Source organism: Ptychodera flava, chromosome 5 (assembly GCF_041260155.1).
Source record: "Ptychodera flava strain L36383 chromosome 5, AS_Pfla_20210202, whole genome shotgun sequence".
Taxonomy (NCBI): domain Eukaryota; kingdom Metazoa; phylum Hemichordata; class Enteropneusta; family Ptychoderidae; genus Ptychodera; species Ptychodera flava.
Window position 1 is genome coordinate 44,150,403 of NC_091932.1, and position 23,930 is coordinate 44,174,332.

General features: G+C 36.3%; 1 protein-coding gene across 1 annotated transcript in view; it reads right to left on the reverse strand.

The window, feature by feature from the left end:
• The window catches only part of LOC139133757 (uncharacterized), a 78,191-nt gene that overhangs the window by 13,257 nt on the left and 41,004 nt on the right, over window positions 1-23,930 (reverse strand). The window contains exons 36-84 of the mRNA XM_070700524.1: window positions 23,053-23,270; window positions 22,653-22,795; window positions 22,042-22,169; window positions 21,556-21,744; window positions 21,194-21,408; window positions 20,751-20,893; window positions 20,376-20,503; window positions 19,873-20,061; window positions 19,469-19,683; window positions 19,062-19,204; window positions 18,663-18,790; window positions 18,146-18,334; window positions 17,722-17,936; window positions 17,312-17,454; window positions 16,917-17,044; window positions 16,377-16,565; window positions 16,011-16,225; window positions 15,738-15,880; window positions 15,358-15,485; window positions 14,821-15,009; window positions 14,421-14,635; window positions 13,834-13,976; window positions 13,440-13,567; window positions 12,847-13,035; window positions 12,436-12,647; window positions 11,940-12,082; window positions 11,454-11,581; window positions 10,607-10,795; window positions 10,130-10,341; window positions 9,713-9,855; window positions 9,267-9,394; window positions 8,577-8,765; window positions 8,079-8,293; window positions 7,689-7,831; window positions 7,403-7,530; window positions 6,909-7,097; window positions 6,476-6,690; window positions 5,663-5,805; window positions 5,375-5,502; window positions 4,924-5,112; window positions 4,335-4,546; window positions 3,832-3,974; window positions 3,382-3,509; window positions 2,776-2,964; window positions 2,353-2,567; window positions 1,809-1,951; window positions 1,284-1,411; window positions 888-1,079; window positions 162-379 (exon numbers count right to left, since the gene is read on the reverse strand). Of these exons, the coding sequence (XP_070556625.1) occupies window positions 162-379; window positions 888-1,079; window positions 1,284-1,411; window positions 1,809-1,951; window positions 2,353-2,567; window positions 2,776-2,964; window positions 3,382-3,509; window positions 3,832-3,974; window positions 4,335-4,546; window positions 4,924-5,112; window positions 5,375-5,502; window positions 5,663-5,805; window positions 6,476-6,690; window positions 6,909-7,097; window positions 7,403-7,530; window positions 7,689-7,831; window positions 8,079-8,293; window positions 8,577-8,765; window positions 9,267-9,394; window positions 9,713-9,855; window positions 10,130-10,341; window positions 10,607-10,795; window positions 11,454-11,581; window positions 11,940-12,082; window positions 12,436-12,647; window positions 12,847-13,035; window positions 13,440-13,567; window positions 13,834-13,976; window positions 14,421-14,635; window positions 14,821-15,009; window positions 15,358-15,485; window positions 15,738-15,880; window positions 16,011-16,225; window positions 16,377-16,565; window positions 16,917-17,044; window positions 17,312-17,454; window positions 17,722-17,936; window positions 18,146-18,334; window positions 18,663-18,790; window positions 19,062-19,204; window positions 19,469-19,683; window positions 19,873-20,061; window positions 20,376-20,503; window positions 20,751-20,893; window positions 21,194-21,408; window positions 21,556-21,744; window positions 22,042-22,169; window positions 22,653-22,795; window positions 23,053-23,270 (8,315 nt within the window). The remainder of the gene's footprint in view (window positions 1-161; window positions 380-887; window positions 1,080-1,283; window positions 1,412-1,808; window positions 1,952-2,352; window positions 2,568-2,775; window positions 2,965-3,381; window positions 3,510-3,831; window positions 3,975-4,334; window positions 4,547-4,923; window positions 5,113-5,374; window positions 5,503-5,662; window positions 5,806-6,475; window positions 6,691-6,908; window positions 7,098-7,402; window positions 7,531-7,688; window positions 7,832-8,078; window positions 8,294-8,576; window positions 8,766-9,266; window positions 9,395-9,712; window positions 9,856-10,129; window positions 10,342-10,606; window positions 10,796-11,453; window positions 11,582-11,939; window positions 12,083-12,435; window positions 12,648-12,846; window positions 13,036-13,439; window positions 13,568-13,833; window positions 13,977-14,420; window positions 14,636-14,820; window positions 15,010-15,357; window positions 15,486-15,737; window positions 15,881-16,010; window positions 16,226-16,376; window positions 16,566-16,916; window positions 17,045-17,311; window positions 17,455-17,721; window positions 17,937-18,145; window positions 18,335-18,662; window positions 18,791-19,061; window positions 19,205-19,468; window positions 19,684-19,872; window positions 20,062-20,375; window positions 20,504-20,750; window positions 20,894-21,193; window positions 21,409-21,555; window positions 21,745-22,041; window positions 22,170-22,652; window positions 22,796-23,052; window positions 23,271-23,930) is intronic.

The following is a 23,930-nucleotide window of genomic DNA, read 5'->3' on the forward strand; positions in this document are numbered from 1 at the left end:
ATTTCAGCTCAGTGGGTACACCATACATTGCAAAGTGATCTTACATAAAATGTTATAACATTGGTATGGTCTTCCATAGCAACCGTTTTGTGGAAACGGCTATGCAATAACACAGGATGTTTTAATAACTTTTATAAGTATTGATGCCAACTTAAGCTTACCTTTCCAGATTCTCGAAAGCACTTAAAGGGTCCAAAGCTGCTTCTATTTGATCAAAGAACAAAGTCCCGTTAAAGATGAAGCCAGGTACAGATGGAAACACTGGCCCGGTGAAATTCATCATCGCTTCGAGGAGTACCATGTATTCTCGTAGATTGTAGGAAAATTCTTGCCAACTGAAGTTAACCGGCCCGCCATCATCTTCACTGTAACGCATTGACTGCGGGGAATTTAAAAGTGCAAGAATGTGTTTTCAAAATAGACGTGATTAGCTTATTCTTCGATGTTGCCTATCCAGAAAGCGATTTGTATACGCAATAGATAGCCAGGAAGCCAAGAGTATCAAAGAAAATAGTCAACACAAGTCGAATACATTTTATAACTCCTTTTATGACGTGGTTATTGTCACTTAAATAAACTAGTTAAAATTGGGAAAATAGGAAATTGCATTCCTATAGAGTAACTCAAAAAGTGTGTAATAGGGATATAATATGAAATCAATGTTTTGATGTATCATTGAAATAATATGTTGTCATTTTCTCGCTTACCGTTGGACTAGTAGGATGCCTTTCTCCAGCACTCTCGTTTTACGAATATGTCAAACTAGACGTAAAAATTTTATGAATAAAAACATATACTACAGCTAACTGCTGAAAATACAACTACTTGAAATAGCGGACATTGATCAAGTGATAATAAAACTAGACATAAAATATAGCGACAGGTACCTCTCTCAACAAATCAGCAATATCCTTGTTACGCAGTAAGTCCATCAACAGAAAGTCAACATCCATCGGTAGACAGAACACTCGAGTGACAACAGTTACGTTTACAGACTCAGGGAAGGTAAATGAATTCCTTAGTGCCATCTCGTCACAGAATGTTGTGTTAAGCTGTCCGCTGATAATCAGTTGTACCAACTAAGGAAAATAAATTTAAATAAAACCATTAAATGAGTGTAGCAAAATATTTTGCAATGCTCATATATGAAACGATTATCACACCAAAAGTACGGTCATCCAAAACTGCAAGAGAGACTACCAATGGCGAACATGTAAACGGACATGCTAGAGCGATTTAAGCCTTCTTTCGTTGATGTACATGACTACAATTAAAACTGTTACCTTCTGAGGGTTTGTCATCATAGTCAGGGCTGCTTGAATGATGTCTGGTAGGAAGGTCGCTGACAATTTGAAGTAATCTCCATAGAATGTGGTATTTTTGTAGAGCACATCCAAGGTGAGTCCTTCATCTGTGAAATGTTCATGAAAGTTTCTTGGTTATTTTACGTTAAATGCATGTATTTTTTATCACAGATTTCGCTACTAATTTTGTCGAGCATGGTTATCGCTCTTGGAAAGAGTCAGTTCCCCTGGCCTACTCAATTACTCACTTGATTATACAGATTAACAGAAACGTTATTGTACACTTAGAAATTGTGCACTTGGGAGAGGAGGTTTAGGGTCGAACGAAATGCGGTTTTTTGACATGCCAGTTTTGTAATTATCCATGGTCAATATCGACGATAGAAAACATTAAATTCAAAAGTTCATTTTGTTATTCAGTTTGTTAATTATTGCATCAGCTTGCTTCAATAGTTTTATCATTAGAGAATTATAAATTTTTGACTATATCTTCTAGCAACTCACCAAGCATTTGTCTCATTTTGGCGTTGGTAAATTCCAAGATGGCATTGGCAGAGTAAAATTGCTTCAACACGTTGTTCCACTCTGTACTGTCTGCTAACATGGCGTCTATTCCATCTAACATGAAAGCCACTGCATCAACATAGCTGTAATGTCAATATTGGTGATTAAATTCAGATATTTCAATGTATCACATGAAGTTTCTACCGTGTCACATTAATATATCTAATTAGGCAGTGAACATTTAAATGATTTACAAAATTGTCTCACTTAGAGAGTACCTTATATATCGACGCGATGACATTGACTGAGCAGGAAAATTCCAAAAAACGCCCTACAAAATTTTTGAAATTTTCTTAATCTTTACTGTAATGTATTTTCTTGTATACTAATGTCAGACATAATTACTCGATAATATGCATTGCATGTTCGTCCATTCATTCATTCATTCATTCATTCATTCATTCATTCATTCATTCATTCATTCATTCATTCATTCATTCATTCATACCTCTATTCCTACTGTCTACTTGAATGTACGACTTACTTATTGTCGGTCGGCATATTTGACCTGGCGATCATCTCTTGCAATTTAATGTTCCAAATTGTCCCGTTCATGAGAGACTGCGGCAACGATGGAAAGATAGGCACTCTGGAATTTTCCAATTCCATAACTTTAGTTAAATACTCCTCCATCGTCTTCAAGAAGTCAACCCAACTGAATTGATCAGCCTCATCCGTATCCATGTACAATTTCTGAATCTATGAAAGAATGTGATACATTTAAATAAGCAATGTAGGCACAGCTGAACGAAATATTGGTAACGTTGTTTGGTGTTTAAAGTTTTTCGTGTTGTGTGTCCTTCTGTGAAAACGATCGTTCACTCGTCATCTCTGCATGTTGATTATTGTCATTTTTTAGGTAGTACAGATCATTGAATATACGTTTTAACATTCAAAAAAAAATTACATTTTCTATGAGTTCGGCGATTTGCCTGTTTCTCAGCAGATCGACCATAAAGGCTTCATTGTTAAAACTGCACAACAGATTCTGGACCGGGGATATATCGAGGCCATCATGAAAACCAAACTCATCGCTGAGGTCGTCGGCGTCGCAAAGTGTCTCATTCCACTTTCCTGAAGAAATCACTTTTGCAAGCTGAAATGAAAAAAAATACCATTACAATGGCTTCATAAATGCACAGAAAGTGTAAATGCTTCTTCGCAGATATCAATCGATCAATTTCTTACTATTGTTGTCATCATACAAAACAACGCAAATGACACAAGGCGGATTGAACTTCTGAGAATACTTTGTCAGCTTTACTCTGTGTTATTTTCTAGTTAATAGCCTCCTTTGTGACCTCACCCTAAAATTGCCGGAACTATGGAATGCATGGACTGGGATTGCATCGACGCTTGTATGCATCAGTTCCTTTTGAAGAGTGGTTGATACGTTCGAAGTAACACCAATTCAGAATTATATTTCATCCTAGTTTCAATTTTACGACTTCATATCATACGCTGATCACTCAATGTTTTCATACAAGTATAAGCACTTGTTTCGAAGTCATACCTTGTCTGGCTGTGTGACAATTGTGAAGAACGCCTCCACCAGATTTGGAAGAGTTGTTGCTGTTGTCTGCAGGAGCTCGATGTAAAGGGTAGCATTTTTGAACAACAAATCGAATGTCAAGCCATTTTCTGCAAATCAATCAAATGTCCATGATGACATTTATGATTCTAGCGATCAATTCGCTTTGCGGCAACCAATTACAGGTAAGTTACCAAAAATGCTAATCTGAGGGTAATATATGAACAATTGTTCACAATGACTAATTATATGCGACTTTGATTTATTGAAAATTTATTAAAATGGAATTTAAATTAAAATAGCTTTTGCTGCCATTTTATAAAAAAAGAACATCACGCCTTCTTTACAGAATTGACAAAAAATAGTGCCAATAGAATATGACTTTGACACTTCAAGGTTTATCAGTTTAATGTCGAATTTAGGTTTTCTTACCCATGACGTCATCCACCTTGGCGTTGAAAAATTTGTACATGTAGTAGCTGAGTTTCATGTTCGTTTTGACCTCATTCCATATTGTATTATTTTGCCAGTTTGCTTCCATCATATCCAGAAGAGCGCCCACCTGTTCAATCCATCTGAAAGACAGACATTTAACAAAAGACCGTACGATTCTTTAAAAATAATTGCTGGTAACGATTGAATTGACGTACTCGGAAAATTTCATGAGAACTATAAAACTGTATTAACATCATTCTGATATCAGTGAAATCCCGGATGTTTAACGGATTATGCACTTGTAAATTTGTTGCTATTGTGAACCATTGTTTGAATAATTACATAGATTGTATGGCCTTGTTATTCTATGACTTTCATATGAAATTAAACAGAGGATGCTACACACCCTGCATGCCATTGCTGAGACAGCATTATGTAGAAAGTTCGCTCAAGTCATACGATGAAAAGGCTTTTATATTAAACACGAGTATCAATCTTACCCAGTTGTGACGGGCATCTGTAATCGGCTCAGTATGTTTGGTAAGGTGATATCCCAGAAGGTTCCATTCATGACAAATACTGGAAGCGACGGATAGATCGACCCATCAAAGTTCTGCAACATCTGCAGTCTTGTAACATATTCCTGCATTGTTCTCATGTAATCCAACCAGTCAATTTGGGCAGTAGTGGTATTACCAAGAAGGTCATTCAGCTATTTGTGCAAAAAAGTAAATAATCCAACATCATTGTTTAATCTACATCATAAAAGCAACCACTCACAGAGCCATACTTATAGAAATGGATAATTGCATCCATTAAAATGTGAATGGCTGTGTGAAGTTCAATTTCGACCTTGTCCTTCGACTTGATTCATAATTGTTTCGCATTCATTGTCGCTGTTTACAACAACAGCTTTGTGACAGAAAATCCACGACAGTTCCTAAAGTACATTTTTCTTTTGTTTTTATGTTGTTCAAGAGACCACTTTTAAGACCCCATTAGCTAAAGAAGGCCCTTACGTTTCCCCTTAAATATCCACCAAGATAAATGGACTCCAAATGATGAACCCCGTGTACTGTGATGACCTACCTGATCGACTAAGTCAGAAATATCTCCGTTCTTTAGAAGATCATACATGTAATCATTCGACGTCGACTGGCATAATAAACTCTGCAGTGCCGTTATATTCGAAGTGTCCGGGAAATTGAATATTTCCCTCAATTTGTTCGGAGCACATAACGTTTCGTTCCATTTTCCAGACAATATGATGTCCAGGAGCTGATGATAAAAAATATTGTTCTCATTAGTTTTGTTTATATTATGTTAACATTTTCAGCGATGAAAAAAATTACTTCAAATGCAAAGTAATAATATTTGTAACTTACGTTTCTCATATATATATATATATATATATATATATATATATATATATATATATATATATATATATATATATATATATATATATATATATATATATATATATATACATACATTGAAGGGTTTTGATCCCTGAGAAAGTAGGTCGCTTTCTACTTACCTTTTCTGGCTGGGTGAGTATTGAAAGCGATGCTTCAATCAGGTCTGGAAGAAGTTCGGCTGATCTCCTGAACATCTCATTGTAAATGGTTGCATTTTTGTACAGTGAGTCCAAGGTCAGTCCCTCATCTTAGAATGCAATGAAAAAACAAGGATTATCATCAGCAAATGACAAATTTAGCACATAAACATAAATACAAAACCATGGCAGGTGGACATTTCACTATCTGGATATTTAAATTGCTTGTGTGATTATTTTTACATACATGACTCTGAGTCACGCACTCACCCATAATTTCTTCAAGTCTACCGTTGATGTACTTCATGATATAGTAATTCACTTGAAAGTTATTCTTGATCTCGTTCCATGGTGCGGAGTCCGGTAACATATTCGCAACTATCCCGAGGTTTTGGGCCAGAACGTTTAGTAAACTGTAGAATGTAAAAATAAATCAGCAAGCAAGCAAGAGCGCGTGTGATATATGTTTGTGTACGCTCGTGGATGTGGAGCAAGAGTTCAGATGATTTCAAAACCTCCAAATATTTAGTTTGTAAAAGTCACTGATGTGAAAATTTCGCCTTGATAGAAAGGCATAACCGGATGAGCTGTAGCATATTGGCGTTCAGATAGTAGCACTGAATACGGTGTGAAACAGACAAAGAGCCCTGGGTGGCATTGAATGAAATTTAAAGTATTCAAGTACTGAAAGGCAAAGACGTTTCGAGGCAACCGGTTGAATGTGCTGAAAATAAGAGTAAATTACACGCACATTGTTGATTTGAGGCCATTTGATACTATTCACAATTTTTCAATGGCACCAAGATTGCCATTTTCCTAATTCTTCATGATTTATGCAATTTAACAATTTCAAGTTTATTTCTTATCGTTTTGAGCTGCTAACACGCATGGTAACGTTTTTAGATCCTGTTGAAATGCATTCTGACATGTGTGATTCAGCTACGCTTAAAACTTATCCATCACTTTATGCATGTTGCAGTTTTGACCGAACTACACTCTTTGTATATACATTTGTTTGTTCGTTAGTTTGTTTGTGTTTAGCATATTTATTTATTTATTTAAGCTCCAGAAGCGTATACATACTCATCTGTATTGGGCATCTGTAGGCGTCCCAACATCCGACTCAGCAGAGAATTCCATAGCGTGCCATTCATTGTGTCTTGAGGCAATGACGGGAAAATAGAAACATCGGAATTTCCAAGTTCCATTAACTTATTTGAATACTCCTGCATTGTCATGATCAAATCTTGCCAGTCGAGTTCGACAGACATCGATTCATTTCCAAGAAGACGGGTAACCTGTATAGGGACAAAATACCCTTCTTCCTTAGTCTATCATAATTAAACAACCACGTAGGAAACACAAGAAAAGGACGGCCCAATGAAAGAAGTGAATATATCTATCAGGCACTTCGTTAGAGATATAAGCAAAATGGATGAATTAATTATTCAAATATGAATTGTTGATTTGATTCGACGTTCCCGACCACATAGCATAACAACTAAATGTGCATTACCTTGTCGATAAGATCAGCTATATCTTCGTTTTTAAGCAGGTCGTACATGAGCTGTTCATAGGATGTCTGGCAGAGTATTCTCTGCATTGACTCGACCTTGATATCGTCAGTCAAGTTGAACATGGCCTTCAGTTTGGCAGGGTCGCAGAGAGTTGTGTTCCAGTCTTCAGACAAGATAATTTCTATGATCTGTAAAGAAGTAATTTAATAATCACAGCTTGACATATTTGACTTTTTGTGGTCTGTCATTTTTCTAGTACGGTCAACGTAGTGTTAGTTTTAGTACTTCGCATGATATGGAGCGTACAGTTGACGATGGATGTTAAAGTAGGATTCTGGATGGATGTGTCTGTTCGTCATGTTTAATAATCTATAGTGCATATCTTATCATAACAAATTAACAAAATTGTCTGTGGAGGGAAATCTCTTGCAGGGCAATCACTGATGGAATAATATTCAGGGAAACATAAAAGTATCTGTGAACGAATTCATACCTTATCTGGCTGTGTTCCCATGACTACGGACGCTTCAATCAGACTAGGGAGAACCTCTGATGATTTTTGGATAAGGTCGATGTAAATAGTCGCATTTTCGAACAATGAATTCAGGGTCAGCCCGTTTTCTAAAATAAATCAGGAAAATTAATACAAATCAAGACAACACTTTTCCAGTGATTTCCTGTGTACTATAACATTTTAGCGATAAAAAAGCGTTTGAATAAAAGCGTTTGATAGTGTCAAACAAAATGAATAATTTATTAAGGTTCAACTTCGTACTTACCCATGATCTCGTCTAATCTACCACTTATGTATTTTACGATGTAGTATTGCATGCCAACTTGAGCTTTAAGCTGATTCCACACTTCATTGTCTGCAAAAATGCTGTCAAATAATCCAATGTTGCTTCCGATAAGGTCCAACCAACTAGAATAAATAAATTACAAAGTTATTTGGACATCTTTTACATTTTCATACTGTCCCTCAAGCAAAATACGCAACTGTAAGAATCTCAGATTATGTGATGGTATCACAATGTTCCTGGTTTAAGGACGTTGTAATCACTGACACGCGTTCAACTAAATATCTAGAATGGAATATGTCACATTAGTATATAATGACAGAAGTGGTAATGAGAACAATAAACTTTCCAGTTTCTATGGAGATGACCTACGTGTTAGTGTCAGGAGTTGAGAGACTTTGGATTATATCATTGATCTTCACGTCCCAGAATGTTCCATTCACGAGGAAAGCCGGAAGTGAAGGTATAATTGGCCCAGTTAAGTTTTGCATCATTTCAAATCTGACTGCAGCTTCTTCGATTGTTCTAAGATAGTCCGTCCAATCCAGTTCCACTTGACTGACATTATATCTTTGTGGTTGGCTAATCTGTGAGGGAAATACCGGGAAATATCTTGTTATATTGCAACCTTTAATTCTCTGATAACTTAATCGCTAGTCATAAACAATTGTCGACATACATCTTGCTTGATTTTTCGTCATTCAACGCTTCTTATCTTAATCTGATGGTTTTCAGCGGTTCTCTTAGGCTTGTACCTGGACTGGTAGGAAAATGCCAAACTCCATGAAAATAAATAAATGATAATCAAAAGCATAGAGTTATCTTTTGACTGTCCGTCTGACACAAGTCAAGTGACAACAATAGTCGTACCTGATTCAGAAGTTCAATGACGTCATCATTTCCGAAAAGACTACTTAAGAAGTCGTCGGTTGTGATACCACACAGTAGGCGTTGTAATGTGGTAAGGTTTGCAATCTCTGGTAGATCGAAAAAGGCTGCTAGATCGCTAGGACCACAGAGGGTGACATTGATCGCCCCGGAAGATATCATATTCACAATCTGTGGAAAGAACAGATATCACCTATTCATATTTCAGCACTTTCAGAATTCCTGTTGGCATCACACGCCAACTACCTTTATGGGTAACGCATCACGACTTTTTAAAGTATGGACAATTCTCGGTGTTTCACAACGAATGGCAGTCACAATACCTTGATTAGAGAAGGGTTATCTCTTGACGCATGTGAAAGTGGATATTTTGACGTGAGGCATTCATTGATATTTATATTTTATCACTCTCTACTTCTGACCCCATTTTGTAAAAATTCGCGTGGATGTTTGATCGTTGTACAAATTTATTGTCTGATATACTGTATATCAAATGTATTTACTCTAAAATAGTTGGGGGGAAATAAAGCCAAATGATAAAATATGTGAGCACTTATTGTAATAGTGCTTGAGTTAACCGTCTCAGGCACTTACATGGTTAATATAACATGTCATTCCATTAGTTATAAATTTATTCATGCTACTCTTTAAGATGTTTACAAGTCTAGATACCTTTTCAGGTTGTGTGACTATTGCTAGTGATGCATCGATTAGCTTTGGTAGAAGATCAGCAGAATCCTTCAACAGTTCTGCATAAGCAGATGCATTCTGGTATATGGAATCAAGCGTTAGGCCATTTTCTGCAAAAGAAAAGTGAGGTACTCTTAAAACTTGCTAAATATAGCATGACGATTGCCAGTGCAAGATCAATGTCTGTCCGTGTTTCTTTAGGTATTTTCGAGAATTATTAAATGTATACTAAATTAACTTCCAAGACAGGAACAGAGACCAAATTAAGAACTGTTGTACATCTTGCGGTTTCCATGGATTTTTTTCATTGACATTGCAAGTCATCACTTCTATGGTTCTTTGTAACTGTGGCATTTAAACTTCTATCAACCATGCTATGGGTGATAACCGAAAAGACAACAGCTGCTTTCTTTGATTCAGCTACTCACCCATTATATTTTCCAGTCTTCCATTTACATATTTGTAGAGATCAAGGAATACATTGAGGTTGCCTTTGACGTTATTCCATGCCGTGTTGTTACTCACTAGCTGATCAATCTCAGCTACATTGGCAGCAAGAGCGTCCAACCAACTATCAAAAAATAAGTGTATTAATATGAAGCAAAACGCTTTCTTTGAAAAACTAATTTGGGAAGTTAGAATAACAAGAAGTTCCAATAACATATGTAAGTAAGTAAGATATTTTATGAAATTTCTTATTCAGCTAAAAGCGTGTCTGTATGCGGCATTTTGTATTTTAAAGGTACGAAAGAGAGGCGATTTAAACTTAGAAACACGTAGATTATGTGTGTGTGTGTGTGTGTGTGTGTGTGTGTGTGTGTGTGTATACATCAAAAAATACTCACTCAGCTGTAGCAGGCATTTGCAATCGTCTGAGTATTTGAGAAATTTTGACATTCCAAAATGTTTCATTGACGGAGAATGCTTGCAGTGACGGGTAAATCGGTCCATTAAAGTTCATTAACTGCTCGACCTTTCTTGAGTATTCCTCGAGTGTTTTGAAGAAGTCCAACCAGTCTATTTGTACTTGCTTGGAGGAATTCATCACACCACCGATCTGTCAGAAAGAGAAATGCACAAAGATCACAAGGTTGATTTAAAATGAAATGTATCATTGTAAGATAGAATTTTATTGATGCATTCTGTAATTGAACAAAGATATAAAATATCAATTGTCCTATTCCGGATACCAATGCTGCCACTTATCTGCGGTTGAAGATGGTTTCTCTATTATTATAAGTAGTTCATATGCCTGGTAATTTTTGTTTATCTCGAAGAATTAGATCATCTGACTGGAATATCACATTGCACAAGTTTCCTACCTGTTCAAGTAGCTCCGGTATTCCTTCGCCCTTTTGTAGCTCAGATATGAGATCTTCTCCTGTAGTACCGCACAATATTTGTTGGATGGACGTGATGTGTGTACTGTTAGGGAGGCCAAACGTTTCCTGTAATGTTGCTGGGTTGCAAAGAGTGTCGTTCCAGTCCGTTGACATCACAATGCCAATTAACTGAGACAATAAGAAAAGGTCACGAAAGTTTAAATCGCGTATGTTTATAAAAACTTAATTCAACTGATTTTGATACAATAAGTTTCACCGAAATTAATGAATGTCACAGTTTTAACAAAATGTAATGACAGCTGTTGGTAGCATTTTGTCACGTGCAAAATAATTTTACTTCTCATGAAAACAAAGCAGGGTTTACGCTCTGGTCTTTCTACGTTGTGACAACAAACTCCTGCTTCATTTCTTTTCTAGAATCAAATTCTCGGTCTCTTTCTGAAATTGAAGGTTTTATAAAAAGCCAATCACATTTCTAATAATAACCAAAGTGATCACACTTTGCAAATTATGAACGCTAGTGTTTCAGTCTGTCTCCCATGCAAATGTTCCCATGCCAAGATCTGAGCGCCTGCATGGAGGTTAGCCACTACGAGTACAACATTCGAGGACTGTGAAGTTTCTGTAACATCGATATTTGTATAGATTGCGAAAAAAATTAAAAAGAACGATAAGATAATTTAAATTAAACAGACGAGAGATTTGATTTGAGGTAACAACTCGCCCCTGGGCATGTTGAGTGTGTGAAACTATCTGTAAAATCATACTTCGTGAGCATAATAAATGGATGCATATAGCGCATAAGTCGGTGACATGATCTTATTACCTTCTCTGATTGTGTAAGAAGTGTCAATGTGCCATCAATCAAGTCAGGGAGAACTTCACTGGACTTCTGAATCATTTCCATAAACATAGGTGCGTCCTTATGAAGCATATCCAACGTAAGACCATTATCTACAAAATAAGGGGCGGAATCGATGTGTAAATTACAGAACTCTTGTGTCGGTCAATTTAACGAACACAAATCTTTCCTTAATAGGAAAATAATCGCAATCATACCAATCCATAATCCAATAACACTAGTTCAGAATTTGGAAGACAATAGTTGTAAACATAGACACAAAACAGCACAGAACAGACAGTAAATAGACGGTACACAAACAAAATCAAATTCATGAAAGAAAGATATATGGACCAGACAATTTTTTTCAATTTTTGTTTCCGTTGTTATTACCATTATTTTCAAACCTGCTGTTGTTCAAGGTATAGACAATCATATTTATAGTGACTTCCTTATATATTGCTCACTTACCTAGGATATCATCAAGTCTGTCATTGATATATTTGTAGACGAAGTAATACACATTTAGCTGGCCCTTTACTTCATTCCACGCCGAGTTATCCCCAACAAAGTCATCAACCAATCCTAAGTTCTTTGATATGAGTTCAAGCAATCTGAAAGACATGAAATAATATAAGGTCGTAAAATAATCAGCTTTTACAAACCTTTCAAGGATTTGCGAATTCCGATGTTTTGGTATGGCACCGAACAGGTTTAGGGTTAACATGAGAACATTTCCACTGATATCGATCCATAGTTGGCAATTTAAAATGTACAACACTTTTATTCTATTTTCTTGTTAAAATATGATCGCAGGAATCGTTAATTATTGTATCCTAAAATCTAACCATGATATGATATTACTTAAAACATTCTCGTTATGCTTGCTGTGGCTACCAATTAGATAAGATGACGAGAATTTCTATATCTGAATATAAGTGATGAACAAAATATGCAAAGCACTTACTCGTTTGTGTCTGGCATGGCAAAACGGGCTAGTATGTTTCGGAGCTGCACTTCCCAAAAAGTCGCATTCATGATTGACAGTGACAAGGACGGAAACACTGGCCCATTGAAGCTTTGTAGCCTCTGTAAATTTGTGGCGTAATCTTGGATAGTCATAATGAAATCTGGCCAGTTAATCTCAACAGTTCGCGATGCATTCATTAGGGAGGCGACCTGGTGGAAATATAAAGTGCGATATAAAATATTAGTCTAGGGGCAGTTTGCTGACTTGGTTTGTGTGATAGAAATGTGTTTGTTGTAGACATATCAAACCAACGAAATATAAAAGTACTGTTAGCAAAACTTTTAAGAACTTTAATTCCTCGCAAGCAAAGATGCAACTCCTCTCAGCTCTTATTTACCATGATCTTACCTGTACAGCAAGTTCTGCAATATGTCCATTCCTCAGTAGGTCAAACATCAGCTGTTCTGGATTTATACTGCATACTATGCGCTGCACTGCAGAGAGCTCCGTGGTATCTGGGAGATCTAAAGCTTCTCCTAACTTTACAGGATCACAGAGAGTTTCATTCCAGTCAGGGGACATTATGATACCTACCATCTACAAGAGATGGGGATGGATATTTTTGATTAATTGACGTGTCTCGGATTCAGCGTTTTATCTAAAATTGCATTCAACAATAGTTCCCTTTTCCCCGTCTAATAATGGACACCAAATTGTTACCTCGACTTTCAGTCACGTATTTATTGTTCAGTCATAATCGAGAACCAATGACGAATGAAGAAATGTGCAAATGACTGTGGAGGATTATGTTCAGTAGCAAAAAAAGAATTTAATCAACGTTAATCCTAGGTTTTCATACAAGTTCTTGTTGACTTTGAACCTGTTTACAAAGTGTTGGTACTTAGTTGTCCTTGGAAAGATAAATTAAGTTTACCACTTTGTTTTTAAGATAAAAGCTGACAACAATTCTCGCCTTAATCGAATTCAGGAAGGTTACTTACCCTCTCTGGCTGTGTAAGGAGGATCATAGTTGTGTCAATCAACTCCGGCAGAAGCGCAGCCGTGTTATGGATAAGTTCTAAGGAAACCGTTGCATTCTTAAGCAGTGTTTCGATTGTTATGCCATTGTCTGAAATACAGTCAAAGAGACCTAAGTTGTATTTACATGTATCAAGGTAAGTCTCTTTCCTTCACTATACCACTCTCAAAAACTACCATTGAACACTTAAAGTCACAGATTGACGACCAACACTGTCTTTATCATTTTCAAGATCAATGACTCACATTCCATCGGGTATATGGGATTTAGTTAAAAGAGACACGTATGGCGACAGTCTTTTAAATTGCCCTGAGCGATGCACCTGTCAATCTGGCACAAAAGTGTTGTTGACTTACCCATAATTTGTTCCATTATTTTATTTGCATATTGGTAGGCGTAGTATGAGATCTTCATATTTGCTTTGATAGTATTCCAAAGAGCACTATCAATTAACATGTCATCAACTAATCCACCACTTCTTGCAAGAAGAGCCAACCACCTATGAATAAAAATATTTAGATAGCCAAAGTGTATTATTTAACTGATGATAAATAATTTACCCCTGTTATAGATCAAGTCCTTTAAATACACTTTTATTATTCGCATGTACGAATAAAGTAATACATTTCTCTGCCATCTGCCTTTCACCATCTTTCGTTTCAGTCGACCAAACTACTTCTGTCTCCCTGTCGCAGCTAGTGCGTGTTGGTATCCGATGGTATCCTCATAAAACGTGGCATTGACAAAGGAAATAGAGGAAAGACATCCTTTAGGTCCGTATCTTGAATCGGGAGACTCCTTTGAAAAGCACATCAAAGCAAACCTTGAAATGGTCAAAACTTATCGTTAAGCTTAGCTATAGGGTTGGTGTTCATTAGCAAAAATACCCCTTCTTAACGTTGGGAAGGATCCCTATGAAAGTAATTTCGAAAGAACTACTTACGTGTCGGTCTGAGGAACGGCAAATTGCGAAATTACGTCATTTATCTTATTTTCCCAAAAAGTCACATTCATCGTGAACCCAGGCAAGGAAGGAAATATTGGCCCGCTGAAGTTCTGTAGTTTCTCAAGAACTGTCACATACTCCTCAAACGTCCGGAAGTAATCTATCCAGTCGATTTCCACAGGTGCAGAGGTGTCACTCATTAACTCTTCCAGCTAGAAGACAGTTATGGTGAACAAACAAACACACCAGCAATAATTAGTATCCAGTTTATAATAATGATGAAATGACTAAAGTGTACACGGTACAAATTTCTCAGTATAAAAATATTGTCGTTACAAATGTATTTGTTAAAAAAAAACGTTATACACACTTCCATTTGATTATGTTGATCTCTTACCTGGCTGACAAGTTCGGCGATATGTCTGTTATTCAGAAGGTCATTTATGAAATCCTCCTGGGACGATCTACACAGTATTCTCTGTATTGCAGCAATGTCGGATGTATCAGGGAGGCCAAGTACTTCTCTGATCTGCACAGGATCGCAGAGAGTTTCATTCCAATTTGGTGACTGTATAATATCGATCATCTACGAAAATACATTGGAGTATTAGGAGCAACATTTAGCAAAGGAACTCAATCACAATGGTTTTAAGTTCCCGTTTACATATTTACAATAGAATGACACACAAACCAACACCTGTCTAGAAATAGTCCCCTTTGATACTTTTAACTCTATAACTTTTTATATGTTATGTAGGAGATTACTAAAGTAATCCTCTATGCATATAACATTTAATCAACAGATAACGAACAGTTTGTCTATGTATTTATTACAAAAACATTCGTCATAAGAACCGAATGAAATTTAACAATAATTTACTATTTCATAATATCCAAAGCAAGAATCGATTTGACGAAATTGGTAATTTTTCACCTTTTCTGGTTGTGTGACGAATATCAGTGACGCATCTATCAGATCTGGAAGGAGTTCGGCCGACTTCTGTATGAGTTCCATATAAATGGTTGCATTTTCAAAGAGTGAACCCAGAGTCAATCCGTTTTCTGTATTATAGTGGGAAAATTAGATATGTAAACACAGCGCAATGATAAAAAAGATATTACTAACTCTAATAGGTTAGCATTATCAAGAATATTAACCTGATGGTGTCGCATGTTTTAAAAGAATGAGGTATATATTATTCATTTTCACGCTCTAGGTATGCAGTCAATTATTGTGACTACACAATACATCACTGTCGAACAATCGAGCAAAGAATTCACAGAAAATCCAGAATACCTACAACCTATACATACCCAAAATATCATCTACTCTGCCATTAATGTATTTGTAGATGTAGTAGTTAGTCTTTAGACTCAGTTTGACGTCATTCCAAGCTGCATTGTCACGTAAGATGTCTTCAATCATACCGGTACTCCCAGCGAGAAGATCAAGCCAACTAAAATGGGAAATAACAGATAGCAGGCAATTATCTAATACGTGAGAGTAAATGAAACAATGATGATTAATATTTAGTAACAACGCAAACAATGAAGTATTTAGCGTTAACTGATGAAATGCATACTTACCTGCCTGTATCAGCCAAATCAAGTCTTGAAACTATCTCGTTTATCTTATTTTCCCAAAAAGTCCCATTCATTGTGAACCCAGGCAAGGAAGGATATATTGGCCCGCTGAAGTTCTGTAGTTTCTCAAGAACCGTTACATACTCCTCAAACGTCCTGAAGTAGTCTATCCAGTCAATTTCCACAGGTGTAGAGGTGTCACTCATCAACTCTTCCAGCTGGGAGACAATTATAGTGAACAAACAACCAGCAATAATCAGTATCCTGTTAACCATGACGACAGTATGACTTAAATGTACAATATTAATATCTGAATGTGCTGTATTGTCTTTATATACATACATGTAGGAGAAAGTGTTGATCTCTTACCTGGCTGGCAAGTTCGGCGATATGTCTGTTACTCAGAAGGTCATTTATGAAATCATCCTGGGACGATCTACACAATATTCTCTGTATTGCAGCAATGTCGGATGTATCAGGGAGGCCAAGTACTTCTCTGAGCTGCACCGGATCGCAGAGAGTTTCATTCCAATTTGGTGACTGTATAATGGCGATCATCTACAAGAATACATTGCCACATTTAAGTGAAAACTCATTCATTAACAAGTTTATGTTCTCCTTCAAGTATGTACGATAGTAAACGACATATGAAACTAATATTTGTCAAGCAATACTCCATGTTTCATACATTTAACTCTACGCCTGTCTGAATAAATTACCATGAAAGAGATCACAAGCAAAAAGTAAATGCACCATTAAACATTTGATTCAAAGAAGAAAAAATCGTCTGCGTATGTGTTTATTAGAAATAATGTTCACAAAAAATCACAGCATGAAATTGAGTAATATATCAATATTTCAGAAATCCTCGGTACTATTTGATACGGACACAATGGGTCCGGTTTTTACCTTTTCTGGTTGTGTTACGAATATCAGTGACGCATCTATCAGATCTGGAAGGAGTTCGGCAGCCTTCTGTATGAGTTCCATATAAATGGTTGCATTTTCAAAGAGTGAACTAAGAGTCAATCCATTTTCTGTATTTTAAGGATAAATGCGATATATGAACACCGTGCAGTTATACCAAACGATTTTACTAACTGTAATAGGTTAGCATTATCAAGAATATCATGATACTCACTTAACCTAATTGGTCCCATGTTCGAATAGAATTAGCTGCATATCATTTTTACACTTATGTTCTACGTATGCCGGTCTAAAAATGTGACAGCAAATTACATCACTGTCGAACAATCGATCAGAGAATTCATAGCAAATTGGGAATACCTACTACCTATACATACCCAAAATATCATCCACTCTACCATTAATGTACTTGTAGATGTAGTAGTTAGTCTTTAGGCTCAGTTTGATTTCATTCCAAGCTGCATTGTCACGCAAGATGTCTTCAATCATACCGGTACTGCCAGCGAGAAGATCAAGCCAACTATAATTGGATAATCACAGACAGACATCAATTATCAAAGACATGAAAGCAAAGATACGAGTTTCACATTATGAATTTTTAGTAACCCTTTCCGATCAGGAAAACGCTATTGCAGTGATATCTTCTTTTTTCTCTGACTGTGCAATTGATTATTTTCTTCAATTCTGCCACATTTCGACAGTAAATCTTCCTTTTCAGTTGTTGAGAAGTAAATTGTGTGTGCAAAAAATTCAAAATGACGCATTCTGTGATGAAATAACCACCTACCTGCCAGTGTCAGCCAAATCAAGTCTTGAAACTATATCGTTTATCTTATTTTCCCAAAAGGTCACATTCATCGTGAACTCTGGCAAGGAGGGAAATATTGGTCCACTGAAGTTCTGTAGTTTCTCAAGAACCGTTACATACTCCTCAAACGTCCTGAAGTAATCTATCCAGTCAAGTTCCACAGGTGTAGAGGTGTCACTCATTAACTCTTCCAGCTGGGAGACAATTATAGTGAACAAACAAACAAATCAGCAGTAATCAGTATCCCGTTCACCACAATATCAAAATGACTGAGATGTACAGAACCGATTTTTGAATATACAGTATTGTCGTTACAAATGTATTTGCAAAACAAACAAAAAAAACCAAAGTAAAACAAAAACCAAATTGTACACACTTTCATTTGATTATGTTGATCTCTTACCTGGCTGACAAGTTCGGCGATATGTCTGTTATTCAGAAGGTCATTTATGAAATCCTCCTGGGACGATCTACACAGTATTCTCTGTATTGCAGCAATGTCGGATGTATCAGGGAGGCCAAGTACTTCTCTGAGCTGCACATGATCGCAGAGAGTTTCATTCCAATTTGGTGACTGTATAATGGCGATCATCTACAAGAACACATTGCCACATTTAAGTAATAACTCACTCATTAACTATTTATGTTCTCTTCCATGTATTTACGAGAGAAGACGACACATGAAACTAATATTTGTCAAGCAATAGTCCATGTTAAACACATTTAACTTTACACCTGTCTGTATAAATCAACATGTAAGAGATCACAAGCAAAAAGTAAATGCACCATTAAACTTTGATGCAAAGAAGAAAAAATGTCTGCCCATGTTTTTATTAGAAATAACGTTCGCAGAGTAATATATCAATACTTCAGAAATTCTTGGTACTATTTGATTCGGACGAAATGGGTCCGGCTTTTACCTTTTCTGGTTGTGTGACGAATATCAGTGACGCATCTATCAGATCTGGAAGGAGTTCGGTCGACTTCTGTATGAGTTCCATATAAATGGTTGCATTTTCAAAGAGTGAACCCAGAGTCAACCCATTTTCTGCATTTTAGGGATAAATTCGACATATAATCACCGTGCAATTATACAAAGCGATTTTACTATCATCTACTAGGTTAGCATTATCAAGATATCATGATACTCACTAAACCTTACTGGTCCCATTTTCGAATAGAAACAGCTGAATAACATTTCTACACTTATGTTATATGTATGAGGTCTAAAATGTGACAAAACAATAAATCACTGTCAGTGTCGAACAAACTATCAAACAATTCACAGAAAATCTAGAATACCCACAATATATACATACCCAAAATATCATCTACTCTGCCATTAATGTATTTGTAGATGTAGTAGTTAGTCTTTAGGCTCAGTTTGATTTCATTCCAAGCTGCATTGTCACGCAAGATGTCTTCAATCATACCGGTACTGCCAGCGAGAAGATCAAGCCAACTAAAATGGGAAATAACACACAGCCAGCAATTATCAAAGACATGAAAGCAAAGATACGAGTTTCACATTATGAATATTAAGTAACACTTTCCGATCAGGAAAACGCTACTGCAGTGATATCTTCTTTTTTTCTCTGAGTGCAATTCATTATTTTCTGCAGTTCTGCCACATTTCGACAGTAATCTTCTTTTTGAATTGTTGAGGAGTAAATTGTGCGTACAATAAATTCAAAATTACGGATTCCGTTATGAAATAAGCACTTACCTGCCAGTGTCAGCCAAATCAAGTCTTGAAACTATATCGTTTTTCTTCTTTTCCCAAAAAGTCACATTCATCGTGAACCCAGGCAAGGAAGGAAATATTGGCCCGCTAAAGTTCTGTAGTTTCTCAAGAACTGTTACATACTCCTCAAACGTCCTGAAGTAATCTATCCAGTCGATTTCCACAGGTGTAGAGGTGTCACTCATTAACTCTTCCAGCTGGGAGACAATTATAGCGAATAAACAAACAAACAAACCAGCAATAATCAGTGTCCTGTTCACCATGATAACAAAAATGACTAAAATGTACAATATTAATATATGAATGTGTGTATTGTCGTTCAAAATATATTTGTGAAAGAATAAACAAATTACACATATTTGTAGGAGGAACGTTTGATCTCTTACCTGGCTGGCAAGTTCGGCGATATGTCTGTTATTCAGAAGGTCATTTATGAAATCCTCCTGGGACGATCTACACAGTATTCTCTGTATTGCAGCAATGTCGGATGTATCAGGGAGGCCAAGTACTTCTCTGAGCTGCACATGATCGCAGAGAGTTTCATTCCAATTTGGTGACTGTATAATGGCGATCATCTACAAGAACACATTGGAGTATTATGTGCTTTATGACATATGTACTCAATCATTAAATATTAGATGTTCCGCTTCAACTATGTGCGACATGAGACCATACAGAAGGCACATCAAAACTGATATTATTCTAGCGATAGTCCATGTTTAATCCTTTGAACTTTATATTTGTCTTTATAAAATACCATATAGGACACGGGCAAATTGTGCTCGAATCACAGAAAGTTTTATAAAAATATTACAAAGTCGATTGGTTAAGGTTTTATTGGAAAATAGTGCGCAGTAAATTTCACTTGAAATTTAATATTAATCAATACCTTCTCTGCTTGTGTGACGAATATAAGTGATGCATCTATCAGATCTGGAAGGAGTTCGGCCGACTTCTGTATGAGTTCAATATACATGGTTGCATTTTCAAAGAGTGAACCCAGAGTCAATCCGTTTTCTATATTAAAGGAAAAATGATATAAAAACAACTTTGAGCAAATAAACGACATCACTAACTCTGAAAGGTTATCAATACTCAAAAATATTATGATGGTCAGTTGACCTAAAGAGGCCTGTGTTCGAATATAGTTGCATATCACTCCTACGCCAATTTTCTACGCATGTGGTAACAATTATAACAAAACAAGAAATCACAGTCGAAAACAATTCACAGAAAATCTAGAATACCCACAATATATACATACCCAAAATATCATCTACTCTGCCATTAATGTATTTGTAGATGTAGTAGTTAGTCTTTAGGCTCAGTTTGATTTCATTCCAAGCTGCATTGTCACGTAATATGTCTTCAATCATTCTGGTACTCCCAGCGAAAAGATTTAACCAACTACAAATAATCACAGACAGACAGGCTTTATCAAATATTTGAAAGCAAATATATCATTGAATTCAGTTGTAGGTCTTTGTTTTAAGATTAAACAACACTTTCCGAATAGGAAATTGCCTTAATAACTCCTTCTTCTCGGAGTATCCCATCCTTTTATCCCATCCTTTTTTTTCTTCAGTTCTGTCCCATTTCGACAATAAATCTTCCTTGTCAACTGTTGAGAAATATCTGGTTCTCGCATTTTTCTTTTCAGTGCAAGAATTTCAATATTTGGCTCTTACTGATGAAATAAGTTCTTACCTGCCAGTATCAGCCAAATCAAGTCGAAAAACTATCTCATTTATCTTATTTTCCCAAAAGGTCACATTCATCGTGAACTCTGGCAAGGAGGGAAAAATTGGTCCACTGAAGTTCTGTAGTTTCTCAAGAACCGTTACATACTCCTCAAACGTCCTGAAGTAATCTATCCAGTCGATTTCTACAGGTCTAGATGTGTTACTGAGTAAGGCTTCCAGCTGTAAAACAACAAAGGTTATCAATATGTTACAACGAATATATATGTTCCCTACAATGACCAAAGAAATACAAAAAAATTGTATGTGCGCGGTATAGAAACAGATATTTTCGTATCTAAAAGCACCATATTACACAACAATACATACCTGTTCAGCGAGTTCGGCGATATGTTTGTTCTTCAGAAGGTCATTCATGAGAGCATCTAGAGATGATCCACAAAGTATCCTCTGTAAGGCAGCAATGTCTGACGTGTCTTGGAGACCAAGTAACTCTTTGAGGTTGTCAGGATCACACAGAGTATCATTCCAATGTGGAGATTGTATGATGGATATCATCTACAGACAAAAGGTAAAGCATCACATGACATGCAAGCATAGAATTCTTTCGGTTCTTGTGTAACTGATAAAGGCCGAAATATGGAAAAAATCCACCAATTTACTTTTGTTTACTTAAATTTTATCATGTTATATTATCATCCTAAAGTACCATCTCAAACAGCAAATACGACAAGTATCACGATGCGAATTAAGAAGGCATGAAATATGAATTGCTCACAAGTTTAAGAACAATATGCAAACAATTGTGTACGGTATTGTGGAGACTTTCTGCATAACATTACATCGGGACTTTACCTTTTCTGGTTGCCTGATGATTGTCAGCGAAGCATCCACCAAATCAGGAAGCAGTTCCACAGATTTCTGAATCAAATCTATGTAAATCGTTGCATTCTCATAAAACGTATCCAGAGTCAGACCATTCTCTGGAAATTAAGAGAAAACATTACACTGTACAATTGTACTAATAATGTATATCATGTTCTGCCATTTTATAAAATGGTCACCTACAAATGTCGTCCGACTTCCTAGGTGCTTTCTTGAACGAGGAGTAATATTTGCAAAACATGGCTTAGAACAGCAATTGGGTTTTTCCTACACTGGGGAGCTCTAGTCTTTGAAATTGAAATAGGGGCTCTGGAAAATTTCAAGTGAACGTCTTGAAGCCAAAGATTTCTCGCTATGAGGGAGAAGCCCCCTTGACTTTTACACTGGTCGACTGAGAGTTACAGTTTGTGACACATTAAGCCACATATAAACAGGGCTTGACGTTGTGCCGTGATAAGAAGATTCAAAGGTTTATCACTGTTAGACGGGATGTAGTCGACAATTAAAGAGAAGACACTTCACGAAACGAAATGATCTCTTGAAAAGGATGTTAAAAGTGTTATTATTTAAGTCATACATACCCAAAATATCATCGAGTCTGCCATTGAGGTATTTATATATGTAATAATACATCTTCAGAGATACTTTAATTTCATTCCAAGCAGCATTGTCACCCAGGATATTTTCCATCATGCTTGTGGTTCCGGCGAGAAGATCAAGCCAACTATTGAAGGATGGTAAATTAAGAATTATAGTGAGGTAATACTGGATGATTAAGATGATTAAGATGATTTCGGTGAATAGTTTTTGGGCAGGACTGTTAGATGCTACATATGCAATGTAAAACATCAAGTATATTTTTTCTGTTGCAGTTTGTAATACACGTTTAATTCTTCTTGATGTAATATTTCATTTCTTTTTACGGTCCAAAACGGCGCAAAATAAAATTTTCGGGTGACCATTTAACGTTACTATACTTACTCCAATGTATCTGGCATGGGTAAACTTCCAAGGATGTTTTCCATCTTCCTGTTCCAGAATGTTTCATTCATGAGCTTTGAATACGGTATCGATGGAAAGATTGGCCCGTTGAAGTTTTCCATCATCCCAAGCTTTATGGAATATTCTTCCAGTGATCTGAAGAAGTCTAGCCAATCAACTTCGATAGCTTTTGATGTGTTCACGAAAAGTTTATCGATCTGCAGTAAAAGGGTTTGTACATCGCAAGTGGATCCTAATTATGATTAGGGGAAGATATATAAATGCATTTTCGTTCGTCCTTTTTCAACCCAGTTCTTGAAAGTTGTTGGACACTTGTGTCAAAGAACTTAAAACTATCGGCCATTCTAACATTTAATGAGATAGCATCAAAACAAAATATGGAGAGATTTGTCTAAATATAAATAAATTTATTCAAATAATTACCAAAGAAGATTTAAAAGCAAGCATTCATGCAAGTGTTACAGAACATGGTAATATTAAGCTAATTTGGGTGTTAGACGTTTTTTGGAGGTCAAATACGTGTCTAAAGTTTGTGGTGCAACAATGTAAGTTTGTAGACTCTCGTGTCTTTCTCCAAGTATGCCATGATCAAAATGATATGTTGTGTTTTGAAAGAAACCGAACATTTAATCACAGCTATTTGAAAGGTAGATAGAAGATTTGTTTAGTAAACCTACGATGTGACAGATTGTGAAAGAAACCGAACATTAATCACAGCCATTTGAAAGGTAGATAGAAGATTTGTTTAGTAAACCTACGATGTGACAGATTGTTTTCTGTGCAATATTAGCAAGCTTCTGAATCACTGGCCGTAGCCGTAACCATGGTAAGATATGAGGCGCTAATATTGTGTTTTA